The sequence below is a fragment of the Tetrao urogallus genome (assembly GCF_951394365.1).
Source record: "Tetrao urogallus genome assembly, chromosome: 1".
In the NCBI taxonomy this organism is placed as follows: domain Eukaryota; kingdom Metazoa; phylum Chordata; class Aves; order Galliformes; family Phasianidae; genus Tetrao; species Tetrao urogallus.
In genome coordinates, this window is record NC_136813.1 from 67,182,320 (window position 1) to 67,197,492 (window position 15,173).

Genomic DNA, 15,173 nt, shown 5'->3' on the forward strand with positions numbered 1-15,173 from the left:
CAACAAAAGATAAGTTGTATAATTACTGGTAAAAGTCTAATGTTATTACATTTCAGTGTAATTGAATTATTCATTCAGTTGTTAGCATATGCAAGTTAAAACACGCTCTTCAGATCATACTGTTCTCCCTCCCTGAGAATGTCCAGTCTAAAGACACCTTTACCAAATACTGTGCAACTTACTGGAACGATTCTCAAATAAAATCTCCATTAAAAACAAAAACAAAAAACCTAAGCAAACAATCCATTAATAAACACCCCCCAAAGAAAATATTCATGATCTAAAACCTTGGGTAACTTCAGTTATTTCCTTTATAGGTCAGCAAGTTTATCATCACTTTCTTTATCACACCAACAGAACGGGAACATCCCACAACAGGGCTGCAGCCATGGCTTCCAGATGATGTTATACACAGACAGCTGCTGTGGGACTGCAGTCAGTGTCCTGCGGTGCTCTTCAATGGCTCTCCCAGTCCGCTCTATTACAGTGTCAAAGAGGGGCTCGGTGTCAGCTGACAGAGGCTGGGACTCAGAAGGGTCTCGTGAGAGGTCAAACAGCAGTGGAGGGTCATGATGGGTCACGCCTTCCCCAAAACATGGGCAAAATCCTCTGTCGTAACAAGCTCCAGCCCCGAGTGGACGGAAGTTTGGGGTTACATAATGAGCCTTCCAGACAGCTCCACCTGCCAGGAAAGAAAAAAGGCTCAGAATGATATTGATGGTTATTATCACCAAGCATTAGAGGACTGAATGTTTTTATAGAGTTCATTTTTGTGAGATTGGTTTGCACATTGGGTCTACATTAACTGCTCGATAGAGTTTTGTAATTTCATTTAAGTTGAATGACACAAAATATAAACTAATACTGTAAAATGATTTCTGATTTTTCTAAATTTCTTCAAAATTTTCAGCAAATATCACTTATGCCTATTTTTGTTATTTTACATAGACAAGAAAAAAAGATTTGGGGTTTTCATGGCTTGTTCCTTGTTAGGGTAGAAGGACAGACAAAGGACTGAGACAAAGACTTCTGCCTGAGACAAGGAAGGCGTGGATTCTCCAAGACCTTGCATTCAAATAGATGGATGGGCAAGACCCATCCTGAACTCCAGTATTCTGCTTGGTACTACAGCTTACTACTGCTTGTGTCGCATACTTAGAAGCCATGAGCAAATACTATGTGTCACAAAAGTACAGGCAATGTTCTTTATCATCTTACACATGGAACTATTTGGAAAGTTTGAATTCCTCTCCAAAATGGGTAAACAAATCTGTCCTACTGTAGACTAAATTGAGATCTTGGGCAATAATAATTGTACTCACTGTCCTTCTGGTGCCATCGCACAGCATGTAAATGAGTGCCACAGTAATGAAACAGGAACTTGTGCTCTGAGTGCTCAACTGTTCCTTGTAGTAAAGGCATCAAATCCCGGCCATCAATTACTCTAACAGAAAAAATGGAGATCATCAGAATGGGGACAGCTGTTCAGTTCTATATTCCCTCTGGACACCTCTGGTTGGAATTGACAGCTCTGAACAGAGAAGATGCTTGTAGACTATAAGCAGATGTTGAATCTCAAATGCAGAGAAGAGGTGACTGAGCTAGAGTGACTTATGTGCCTAGAAAAGGAGCAGGAGTGGAAAAGAAAATGTCAGACCCTTAGAATATATTTCAGAAATAGGTTTTCTATTATCTTGAGAGAAAAGGAGGAATAAGGACACTTGTTTGTACCTGTCCTGAGGTACTACTCCTCCAGCCAAATGAACTACTGTGGGATAAATGTCCATAAGGCTGGTAGGTTCACTGATCACTCTGCCCGCAGGTAACACTCCTGGCCATCTAAATATTCCTGGGACGCGGATTCCTCCTTCCCAGCCTCCCATAGCTTTTCCACCTTTCATTGAAAAAAAAAAAAAAAAAAAAGCCCCCAAATTTTCATTAAAATAAATGCTTAATTTAAAATAAAAAGAAATTTTAGATGAATGCTCTGTATTAGCATAAACTCTCTATCTTATCTTCTTGAGTCTTCCTCTTAGAGTTTACCACTAAGCTCCTTCTCATTAGCACCACTGATAACATATTGACTCAATCACTCCTAAGTTACCTTCTACTCTCACTCCTTTTTGTTGTTTTATAAGCATGTTGCAACATTAGAACTCAATGTGGATAAAATTTTTAGGTTATAAAGTGATTTCCCAACACTCTTCTCCTCCTTTGCAACCATATAAAATACTTGCTGCAGTTAAAGCAAAGTTTCAGATATTATCATATTTATGGATGCTAACCATGTGTAATAACGATTAATTTGTGATCAGTTGCCTCTTAAGGAAGAGCCAGTTTGAAAATCATGGAACTATTTGCACATACTAGAATTGTGTACATTTTTGTATGCATAATTATCAACTCCCAGTGATAAAAACCTGTTAATTCTGAAACATGCAGTCTTACCTAAGCTTTAGTGGTACCCTGAATACCGTAGTAGTTGTTGCTGGGTTGTCACCATCTTACCTCTGTATATTCCATTCCAACCACCCAGCTGCCTTTTGCCTTCTTGTCTCTCCAGCCATCCACCATGATCAGAGGCAAAGTAAACTAGTGTATTTTTTTTCAAACCTTCCCTGTCAATAGCATCTAGAACCTGCCCTGCAAACACAAGAATGCATATATATTTAAAAATTAAAAATATAGTTCACACAATATACCTTTTAGCCTCTGACTTGCAAACATTTATCTATGTATGTATGGTCAATGTTTAAAAGAAAAGTTTTGCAGGACGGAGATTTACATTTGTTATTTCACTGTCTACAAAAGCAAAAAACGGTGATGTGCTGTAAATCTTTTTATAATTAGCATTTTAGAAAAGGAGTGCAAGAATGACAGTTACAGACCAGGAGCCTCTATTGTAAAGGAGAGAATTATGTAAGTAAAACGTTATTCAAGGCCTCAAAAACTTAGATTCTGCATTTGCAGAATGGAAAGGCTCACTTGATCAAAGACTCTAGAAAATAAAAAGCTAACAGTGTAAACCAACAGTGACGGATATTAGGACTTTTTTCCTCCCCGCTGTTAATTCTGTTCCTTGTTCTTCTACTGACAGCTGCATTTTTATTATAAAATGCGTTACTACACTTCATTGTGCACAGCTAGGCATCAAGTAGCTGGAGCCACTTTTATTTGCTGGTGACTTACCCACCATCCAATCCATCTCCTCTACATTGTCTCCATATAAGCCATGGCTACTCTTCCCAAGAAACTTCTCTGATGTGAGTAGAGGGGTGTGAGAGTGTAAAAACGAAAGAAAGAGGAGGAATGGCTTGTGCTTATTTCTAAAAACAGAAATCAACACTTGGTTACTAAGAGAAAGGGTCTCAATACTTACAGAGCTCAGTCATAATGGAAAATGGTATTATGATTTACATACATATTCCAATAGTAAACTCAGAAACATCTTACACCAATTTGGATCTGTCTGCAAAATACTGTTTGTCTCTCTCTTTTTTTTTTCTTCCTTTTTTTCCCATTGAGTCATGCATAGAAAAGTTTCATACTGAAGCTCCACTTTCTGCTATTGCAAACTATCACAGTGGTACTGAAATGAAGAGATTTGTCACCTGCCAGTGACTTCCCACATAAGTCTGCATGATATAGCTAATTCATCGCTTTTCTTTCCCTTGCTGGCAAACACATTTCTCCTATCATCTGCCATTAAAGAGAACTGGCCCTAACATGGAGCACAGTTGAACCTTACTACTGACTGGCTGCCAGCCTGTTTTGACCCCATTTAGTAGAACTGGCCCCTCAGACAGTTGTTTACCCATCACATTATGTTTTTGTCTAGCTGTATGTGTGACATTTTGTCCTGAAGGATACTGTGAGAAACAGATACTGTGAGAAACGGCTCTGCTGAAATCCAGAAAGATTATATTAACTGGCTTCCATTTGACAACTACATGGGTAGCTTTGTCAAAAGAAAAGAGGTTAAGTTGATTAAAAAGGACTTTCCCCTCATGAACCCATGTTGGCTGTAGCCAATTACTGCACTGTCTTTTGTTTTAGTACTATAGAATCATTATTAGCATATATTACTATTCGTTATTCTATCTTCTGTTAAAGAATATACAGAGACTTCACAGAGGAAAATGCTGTTTAAAAGTTTAAAGACATGCAGAAAACCAGAATAAATGTTTGTAACAGAAATTCACATTACCTTTCAATAAATGAAATGGCCTCTCTCAAAATAAAAGATGTAGTCCTTTCTGTCACCATTGGCTGCTCAGTGACTTCATGGTTTCTCATTATAATGCAGTTCCAATATCTTACAAATCCATAACTTGAGAACCAGGACACAAAAAAAAGGAGACTAAACAGAGCAAGGCAGGTCACCATTTTCCAGTGGACAGAAAACAAGCCGGTGAGTTTCCCTAGGGCAATGGTGAGCGTAGCGAGGGAAATCATCTGAGTATAAAGCCAAACTTTCTTCCTGAAGGCTCTATCCATCTCTGGTTCTTCTGTTGTTTGGCAGTCACTTATTAGCGTAAAAGGCATCCCATAAAAATAATCAAACCCATGGTTCAAAGGGTGATGACAATGGTCATTTCGGTGTTCACAGTTAACACCTAGATGCCACTTCCCTGAAGATACATATTATTAAAAGGTAAAGAAATAATATGTAAAAATGAGCTTTTCTTCATTAAAACATCTCTCAAAAAAATGTTTTGTTTTTTTTTCTTGCTTGTGGCAACTTCTTCATCCCACAGATGCATACTTAAGTACGCATGGATAAAATGGGGTGTATCTTTTAACTGATGAACATTAACCACTGTAAATTATAAATTTCCACCAGAGTTATTGGTTCTCTGTATACATATTCATGCCTTGATCATGTAGCTATGATCAAATACAAATAAGTCTGGACTATGAAAAGAACTAGATACATGGAAAGAATCAGTTTTTCATAACTCTACAAAATGTATGGCCTTCTTGAAGATGAAATGGTATGAAATGGGAGAAGGGGGACCATTGGAAAGCACATGGAAAAATAACACTGTTCTATTTTCTTTTTACTTTCAAGATGCTATGAAGACTCGCTTCTGGAAAGTTTTTAATAACTTAATGGAAGGACTTCAGCAAGACTCAGTGATGCATGGTGTGCATCAAGTAGCATACATCTCAACAGTGGTTTTGTCAGGTAAACCACAGGATCCAGGGCTTACGCTCAAGAGGTCAAGATTCACCATGAAACTGTATATGTTTAAGTCAGTTTGTTGATAATATTATCTCCATATCCTGAATGAGAATATATATATATATATATATATATATTGCTGTTTATTTGTATTTAATCATAAACAGTCAAAGTGTTTTTCTTTTAAAGTCTTCAAACATCAAAAGGAAGACCTCGTGGCATTTTACAATACCATATGTTCTTTTTTTTTATGATCAGATGTTCACTATTATGATGAATGGCACATCAAAATTATGTTTTTCCTTCCTTTTTAAGTTTATGCAATCAGACTGGTTAGGTACTTACACAGAAACACAACAAGTCGGCTCCTTTGGCTCAAACACTGAGGCTCAAGAATATCTGAATGAAATGACAGGAGTCTTGTGCAGGAGGTGCAGCTTAACTACTTCTTACAACCTCTAATGCAATGGAGTCCTTGGATGTCAGATTTATAGATCAAAATGAACCCTCAGAATTTTACTGAAAAAACTAATTTGCAACCAGTTCTTATTGTGGATTAAAGAACTATGCACTTACTGAAATACACCATCCTAAACAAAGAAAGTTACTTTTTTTGGATGTTAATATAAAGAAAGGGGAAAGCTATATTCTAGGTGCATGAATTATTTACAGCCAAAATCTATATTCAGTTTACCTCTTAACATATTTAGAACCAGCTGTAAAATGAAACAGGTTTGTAATAAACATGTAGATGTATTGGTCATAAATACAGGTGCAGCTAAAGTATCCTTGGACTTCAGATGTACTTTGACACCTTAATCTCTAGTTGAGTTTGATAAAGGTTTCTGACATGCTCCAAAAAGCTCAAAACTACAGAAGTTAAATTGTCTAATAAGGATAAATTATTCCTTGAGGGTGTATGTTATACAGCATTGGCTTTATGACTTACAAGGACTCTACAAAGCATTTCCTGACATCAAACCACAGTTTATCAGTAGGATTTAACTATTCAATTAAACTGATTGTGCTCAGAACAAAGCAATGACAAACCACTCAGCTGCAGCAATTAAGTGGCCATTCAATTGTAATGATATGGACAGATGTTATTTAAGATTTCTTGTTTCGTGACTTGAATGTTATTTATTCTTATGGTTTCTTCTGGTAGTTTTTTATTTTGCTTTTATGTCACTATACCATCTAAAAAGTTCATATAATCAGAATCTGTGAATCTAGATAAACTACATGACTAAAAGACACTCCCAGGGAGGTGAATCAACAGGAGGGGAATCAACTCTTTGAAAGGGTGGATAACAGCAGGACAAGGGGAAATGGTTTGAAGTTGAGGGAGGGAAGATTTAGGTTGGATGTCAGGGGAAGTTCTTTACAGAGAGAGTGGTGAGGTGCTGGAACAGGCTGCCCAAAGGGGTTGTGGATGCCCCATACCTGGAGGTGTTCAAGGCCAGGTTGGATGGGGCCCTGAACAACCTGGTCTGGTATTGAATGTGGAGGTTGGTGGCCCTGCATGTGGCAGGGGGGTTGGAGATTCATGATCCTTGAGGTCCCTTCAACCCTGGCCATTCTGTGATAGCTGAAATGCCAGGGAAAATGATGGCCCATTTTGCTAGATATCTCCCAGGTGAGCAGAATTGCCCACAGGGCAATTCTTTTTCAAAGTGGGGACAAATCTGATTATTTCATTAGTGATTAAACGCTGATGCCAAGCTGAAGAACTTGGCTAATGGGCACAGGCTATTTTATGATATTGCTACAAATCCAACAGAAAGATTTGTTAATATAGAACTTAAAATGTTTAGAAGGCTTTACTTTGTTTGCTGTTGTTCTTTATGTCTCCAATTTATTCTGCTGGATGAATATAAATCCATTGCTGCAAACATTTTTTGCAGTAAATTCAGTTTACTTGTGCAACTGTTGTTTTTTTTGTGTCAGTCATAGATTTTGGCTATGGGCATTTAGAGGCTTGGATGAAGTAGGGCAAATCATTGAATATTCATCTCCGGAACTTTTGTGTTTCCTCAGTTCTGCAGTGCCATGTGGCATATCTAAGATAAATAATCATTTGAAACTGCATCGTGAGGAAAAGTTACAACTATATTAAAAAAGCCTGTAAAATATAAAGTAAAATGGAATTTCTATTAATGCTGAAGGATGTAATGTTTTGTGGGTTTTGCTTAAGTACTGGTGAACTACAAAGGCATGATGTACTTAAAAAGAAGTAATTGCTTTGTTTCTGTTTTTGAAAGACCAAATCCCATGACATTTTGAACTGATTCCGCTGTTTTAAGCAGCAGCTGTTCCCTTCTGTGCAACTTGCGAGTCTGCTGTTTTCCAAACAAACCATACATATGCATATTTACATGAAACTCATGCATTTGCTTTCTTGTTAAATAGCACTGGAATAACCTGTAGAATGGCATTCAGTTAATATATTTAACAACATATTTTCCAATATATTTTTGATGACCTAATGTCAACATGCTTGAAAGCAGGCCAAGAGTAGAGGTCATTCTTTTTGTCAGACATTTCTTCTTTTATGAGATTCTTTTTGGTCAGAACATGCTATGCTAGGATCAGGAAATACAAATATTACTGCTGAGGTATAGGCATTTGCTAAAGAAACCAACGGATTTGAGTGAGATTTATGGGTGAAATACAGTGTAAGCCATTAGGTATTAGGAGGAAATTTCTTTCTCAGAGAGTGATGAGGCATTGGCATAATTTGCCCAGAGAAGCTGTGCTGCCCCATCCCTGGAGGTGCTCAAGGGCAGGTTGGATGGGGCCCTGGGCAGCCTAAGCTGGAGGAGGGCAGCCCTGACCATGGCAGGGGTTGTGGCTGGGTGGGCTTTGAGGTCCATTCCCACCTAAGCCATTCTGTAATTCAATGACTGATCCAGTGATTCAGAAACGTTTCCATACCGATTAGTCCTGTGCTGTAGCCTTGTCGCTGCAGTATTTTGGCAAAAGTGGTCTCATTTGGAGGGAGCCCTCCTGAGCCACCATTCCAAAAAATAACACGGTAATTGTTTATAGCATCCATTCCTACAAAATAATAGTAAAAAAAACCTCAGTAAGTATAACTGGTAGTTTTATTAAATAGACTTCCTTGTTTCCTGGTTTCATTGGTATTACAGGGTTAAATATTTATCCTAATGCTGTTATCTTGGGGACACGAATCTAGGACAGTGAACAAGGACAAGAAAGAGTTAAATCTCTCCACTGCATAATAGCTATCCTTCTCTGCAGCTCACATTGCACCATTTTAATCTGTACTGGCATCTGTTACACAGATGTATTTTTATGTTGCAGTAACATCCAGGCTGCAAGCAGTGCACTGGCCTAGTGTGGTGGTGAGGACAGGGAGCACAGGAGGGAGATTTTGGACCTCTGTCACCCTCAAACTCCACCTTGCATATGGCTGCCTGGGAACTCAAAATGCTCTGCAGAGTGGCAGAGCTACTACTATATGGCTGCTGAAACCCACAGAGAAGCTACATGGCACCATGGTCTTCTCCACATCTCCAGGTTTATACCCTGTTACTCAACTTCATATACTGACAACCCTGTCATATGATGTAATGTGAAATGAAATGCCATGGAAGCACTGCATGTCTTGGCCTTGCTGTTACAGTGGGAGACAAGGTCTATACAAGTGCACGTGCATTTTCCAGTCTCAGTGCAAGTTATCAGTACAAAAATAGGATTACATATTGGCTTCAAAATGCCTCAGGAATGAAGACACTGAGGATCGTTTGCAATAGGACCAGTAATACAGTCACTGCCAGAAACATACAGAGCTACTTGTTTATCATACTTCTTCAGTTCAAGAAAGCATTTTGATAGAATAGTAGTTTTAAATCAAAAACAGAACTGAGAAAAATAATACAGCTGTCAAACTGTAATTATGTAGGACAGATGCATTCTGATCCACAGATAACAAATCTGTTCTGCAAACAACTTGCTCTGCACCCAAACTGGAGGGAACAAACAAATCTACAGAGATCTCTGTAGATCTTTGTAATGACTTATCTGAAGGTAAAAAGCAGTACCAATTCCATTCTAGCTGCGCTAGAGCACCAAAAGGCAAACAGAGTTACTAGGTGATGGGGAGCAATCTACTCTGCAGAGCTGGCTTTCCCCCTGCCCCCTCAAGGCTGGTTCATTGTACCCCATAAATACAGATGCAACATCAAAGGTATTAGACCTAGCTGGTGAGTCTTCATGTGCCTTTATGTCCACAGCACTCTCATTTCTTTTGTGGTGATCATATAGCACTGTTCCATTCAGCAATAAAGTAATGTTTAAAGGCCACTTGGCTGTGCAAAGCAAACCTGATCGAATGGGATATCTGCCAGTGAGAAATGCTGCTCTGCTGGGGGTGCAAAGTGGAGCTGCAGAGATGTGTTGGGTCAGCTTCACTCCTTCCCTTGCCAGGCGATCGATGTTTGGAGTCCTAAAAGCACAATCAGCATTGTCAGATATCAATCATAGAGCCTTCAAAGGAATGGGAATGAGGAATAATACACTTACCTCAGTTTTGGGAATCTTTTTTGTACTTGAATTATTTTATCTTTTTTATTTTATTCAAGATTAGATTTTTTTTCCCCTTCATTAAAAAGAAAAAAAGCTCTCTGGATACATTTCAAGACAATTATTCCTTCTTATTTCTTACCATTTCAAATGCTACTGAGGTTGTTCGTGAATGGCACCCCACTGCTACTGAAGAAAAGAACTCAAGCCTTGAGGATATCTTACGCTAGAGGCCAAGCCATGCAGAGATGACTGCCAGAAACTTGCTAGTCGGTGTTGATCAGGGTGAGATTCTGAGAACTTTTCTGGCTTAGCAGGGTAATCACACAAAGTTTGGTGACAAGCTGGTAGAAGGCCAAAAGGCATTAATGTGGCATGATTTCCAAAGAAAAGGCAAACTCTGTCCTCAAATTTGTAAACAGAAGTATTTCCTATTAACATAATTCACATCAGTGATTCGCTTGATGAATGACAAAGCACTTGAAAGAGGAGACAGTATTTCTATCTTCAGATACATGCAAGTGCTTAGCATTTCTCAGTTTACATATTCCCAGATAAGAACAGCTCTGCATAGCAGAGCTGGCCCTGGGAATGCCCTCAAGGATGTAAGGTACTCCAGGTAGTGTTATTTACATTTACATAGTAACTCCCATAGGAAATCTCCCCATTTCTGCAGTAAATGAATTTGAAGACTGCTGTAATGGCTGGTGATGGGCAGAAGACTGAAGGCTTGCATCAAATGTCAGCTCTGTTCATTAATATGCTGTTTCCTTACCTGACAGTATCATTCCCGTAGCAACCTACATCCCCTATACCAAGATCATCAGCCAACAACACGACAAAGTTTGGCTGAGTGATAATGGAAGGCTGTGTCATTAGTGGCTGCAGAAGCAGACTGAAAATCAGGGCTTTGAGCAGGCATGTCCTGAAACACAGGAGAAGGAAGGAAGCCAATGATCTGACCATTCATCCCTCTAATATTACAGTGGTAAAAGCAAGAACCAACCAATCAAACAAACAGAAAATCAGATTGTGAGTATGCTTTACAGAAAGCCCATTCTTTTATAATAATTATTAAAGTTAGATGGCTTCAGATTTAATAATAATATTAAAATATTTCATGAACTTTTTCGTACCAATGTGACATTTGTTGCCAAATCATTTCTGCAATTGTAGCATTCAGATCCTGTAAAACCAAGAGAAAGAGCCTGGTTAAGTCTGCATCTTTCTAGTTGTCACTGCCATAAAAATAGAAAAAAAACTTAATCAAAACCCATCAGCATCCATTTACTTGCTTTAGTTTGACTTTGATCAGCTTGTAAATGAAGAAGAGTAAAAGCATTAGTATTATTTTTATTGATAGGATGTCTTCATTTCTTAGAGGAATTTTGCTCTTTTGTGAAGATGTTACACTTAAAATAGCAAAATAATTCTCCTTTATTACGCAGCTCAGCTTTTTAAAAAATAGTATTTAGTCAAAAGGAAGTCAAAATCTTTTTGAAATTCCATCTTTTCTATAATTTATTTTTTCTGTAATCACTGTGATAGTAACAACCTGCTGCTTCTTCACATAACGTGCCAAGTTTCCTTTCAGGCTCATGAGATAAATCTTCAGCCATATAATCTCTAGTCATACTCTTTCAATGAAGAACAGAAGACACTACATTTGTGTCCTCTTATTGTATGACTTCAAACTGCAAGCTGAGCTTTTTTCATCTTTGTATGTATCAGATTTTGGGGTTCTGTGCTATTTCTCCCCTCTGTCTACAGCTTTCTGCAAAGGTTCCTATTGGGATTTTTCTTTGACTGTGAGGGCAAGACAAACTGTTTTAAAGTTAGAAAAATGATCCTCTATCCCAGGCTTTTCAATAGAATCCTTTCAATTTTATCTCATGTCTTGTGGAACCATCCCATGTCCCACTTTTCAAAATTGTGCTGGTTTAACATTTTGTTTCCCAGAAACGATAATGTTTAGCATTTTAGTTAGTAATCATGGTTAATATATTTTATTCCTCAGTGTTATAAGCTTCAATGGGAAAATTTACTCCTCTATACTTAGAAAATCATTATTCGGCCATTTACAATACCTCAGTACTGATACAACATTGCTATCTACAGACACTCAGACTTCTGCACCTCGGCTTTTGTCTTTGCTGTAAGACAGATATTGGGGTACACTGCAGTTTTATATATGCATACTATATGCCTCCAAAAGTCAAAATTAATGGGATGTGGAAATACTCAAATTTAGATGTAATTTCTTATCTCAACCTGCCTGTGCTTCATAGTTGGATTATCTTGCTTCAAAGCATGGGGTGGAACTCCAGGCTGGACTTCTTAGAAGCTGGCTGTGAATAGCAGGCAGTGTACAGAAAACAGCTTGCTGCACTGCCTGACAGTTACCCCTGCCTGGCCACTGCCTCACTGACGGCAGTGGGAATGCTGCCAGAGAAACCTTGGTAGCTCCTGGGGGGTACGAGGGCTTGTCGGAGAAGTTCTCCTAGTTCATCAGCTTTTTGAGAAGTCAGCAGCGGCCCTGTTGTGGGCAGCCAGCTTCTCTCTGGCCTGGCTGTGAGTGCTTTGGAGAACCAACACGTTGAGGGGCCTCCATGGCCAAGCTGCCACATGCAGCTGCTCTGCACCTGAACTGAACCCAGCTGGAAGCAAAGTTCTCCTCCTGTCTTATTAGTTAGCACCTCCAGGAGTAGTATCTCTTTCTTCACCCATTTAATAATCCTGAGGAGAAACAGCTTGCAAGTCTTCTATAGTTTAGTGTTTTCCTTTACTGACTAAACTTGTAAAATCTCTTTACTTCTCTATCAAAATTCTCACAAGATAAACATTTACATTTTCAGCTACACCGAGATTCACATTTCCCAACAGCAGCAGCCAGTTGTGACATCAGCTTGGCAGCGCTCCTTGAAAGCTCTCACAGGTTATATTCCATTCAGTTTGGTCCTTCTCAGTCTGTGAAAATTTCTTCTAAAATTTCCTAATTTATAGACTTCATTTAGGTAAAACAAAACAAAACAAACACAAAACCAAAAAAACAACAAAACAGGCACATTCAGGATAAATATTCTGCAGCTAACCGCTCTCACTTTGAACACAGACATGAATGAGAACAATGCTGTTGTTAAGGGAAATGCCTTCTGAACACTTCCTTGAGATATTTTTATCTACAGCAGCAAGAAACTTTTCCAAATGCCCATTAAAATGTTCCTGTGCATTTCCAGAGACAGCAAGGGAATATGAATACGGTACCTGGCAGTATCAGGTTAGGCTCAATGCAGGCAGCTGAGGCACTGGAGTGTGATCTTTCAGCTGACTTAAAACCATTCCAAACTTTTCAGCGTGACCACTGCTACAGCAGTGCAGCGTCCCGCATCTGTTCTGAAGGCAGTCCTTAAATCTGCCCTGGCTGCTCATGCGCACTTCCCCCCAAGAAAAGCCGTGCTCTACCACACTTGGATGGGCTGACTTGTGCTGGGGTCCCTCAAGCTGTGTGTTCCTGCTGCCATCTGCACAATGGCAACATTCACGCAGGCAACAGGGTTGGGCTGGCATGCCGGAGGTGCAGCTGAATGGCTGCTTGCCCAGCCACTGGTTTCTCACGGGAAGCATACAATCTCCTTCAGGTCTGACATGCTCCAATAAAGATGCAGTAACGGCTCCTAATAAACCTCTCCTCACTTCCACTCAGAAAAACAAAAACAAAAACAAAAACAAAACAAAACAAACCAGAAAAGTGCTGTACTTACAAAGCAGTATTTCTTTGCCTGTGGAAATTGAGCACAAATCTTCACTTTATAGCAGCCCTGAGTGCCTGCAGCAATGACAGTGTCACCTCTGCATTTGCAGTAGGATGCAGACTTAGGGTGTGGTGAGGAGGTGGAAGGAAGAGACCTGAATTTGCTTATCCAGAAAATGAGTCATTTGGCTGGACATGTGAATGCTGCCTGGTTTCTTGTCAGTGCTCAAAGGAAATGGTTTAGCTACATACAAGCTAGTGCATTCTTTCTTGATTTTCTTGTTTGAGCCCTGTCAGACCAAGTGTTTTGGAAAAGATGCTATCAAACAGCTATCTTGCAGTGCCGCAGAGAATTTCCTGTGCTTTCATATGTTAAAAGAGAAGGGACATTGCTAGATTAGGATTTGGAGGTGCACCAATGGCAGTGCTCAGGTTGGTTTATTCATGGAGCACCTGCATGGCTGGTGTTAGCAATGTCAGCAGTGTATATTATTCCTCTCCCATTTTCTCCTCAACCCAGATTTCTGTGCTGGGATGGTTACAGTTGGCACACACACAGGAGATGTGATGTGCTTGGTATCCCTTTTCTTCTGTTCTCAGTGCCTGCTCCTTATCCCCAACCTTCACTATAGTCACCCAATCTGTACATCTCTATTTCCTATTCCCATTCATGTTAGTATTTCAAGATTCATTAACATGCAAAGGATTCCTTGTTGTCGGATGCCCTCTGCTGCTGCATGTTGTCTGAAAAAATGCACGTTTGGAGGTACTGTGTCTTTCTGTTCAGGATGCCATCAGTCCCAGTGCTGACTGGAGCAGGCTCTCATGCTTCTTATTATTTTATTGCTTCTTTTATTGCTTCTTATGTTTTTTCCATGACTTCTTACAAATTATATAGTATTTGTAATGGAGAACCACACTCTATAACTGCTATGTTATTTACTAAATTTACAGTGTAGCAGAAAATCAAGTTCATGTCTGCAGTGACATGGCAGGAATGTACCTCCTATCTCCTTGTTTTATCTAGGGCCTTCAAACCCAGAAAAAGCTGAATCAGAATACCATGGCAAGAAGCACTGCTTGAAATCTGCCTACTGGAAACTGACTCCTGAGCACAGCCATAGCGTGAGGAAGATATAGAAAGAAGAGCAGACCTTGTGGTTTAAGCACACCCCTCTTATAACAGCAACTTGTATTTATTTTGGTGTATGATCTTGGAAGGGGAGAAAGATGAAAGCCACATACAGAGGGCTTCTTCCCAAGGCCTAGGGCTCTATGCTAAGCTAATGCTGTTTCCAAACACTGTGCTACCTAGCTCTGCCTATTTTCTGTGGAGAAATCTTCAGAAAGTCTGTATTTATTCTGAACTAGGAATGAATGTGGAAGTCTTGCACACTCTTGTCTTTTACCCTCATTTCCTTTAGAATGGGTGCTGGAGGAAGTAGCACTTACTGGCCTTTGAAGTACTTAAAACATCTGAGAATCAGAAACCCCAGACTGGTAGCAGTTTTGTATAATACGATGATTAAGAAGCTCCCTCTAGTGACTAATATATTTTTGAAATCTTATTGCATTTTCAACAATATTTGATCCATTCTCTGCCTTTCTGGAAGTCACTGCTGCTTTTATTTTCTATTCAGCTGAAAAAAAAAAAAAATATTTTTTATGAATTTTGTTCCCATGATTATTTCT

The 15,173-nt window shown here is 39.2% G+C and overlaps 1 protein-coding gene across 1 annotated transcript; it reads right to left on the reverse strand.

Moving 5' to 3' along the window:
• Positions 1-311: 311 nt before the first annotated feature.
• Positions 312-10,892, reverse strand: LOC306951238 (arylsulfatase D-like; the record flags this gene model as incomplete). The annotated part of the gene is made up of 10 exons (XM_079541687.1): positions 312-682; positions 1,323-1,444; positions 1,732-1,894; positions 2,509-2,643; positions 3,190-3,326; positions 4,208-4,631; positions 8,120-8,242; positions 9,532-9,653; positions 10,506-10,655; positions 10,867-10,892. 10 exons carry the CDS (start codon positions 10,890-10,892, stop codon positions 312-314), a joined length of 1,773 nt encoding a protein of 590 aa, XP_079397813.1.
• Positions 10,893-15,173: the final 4,281 nt, after the last annotated feature.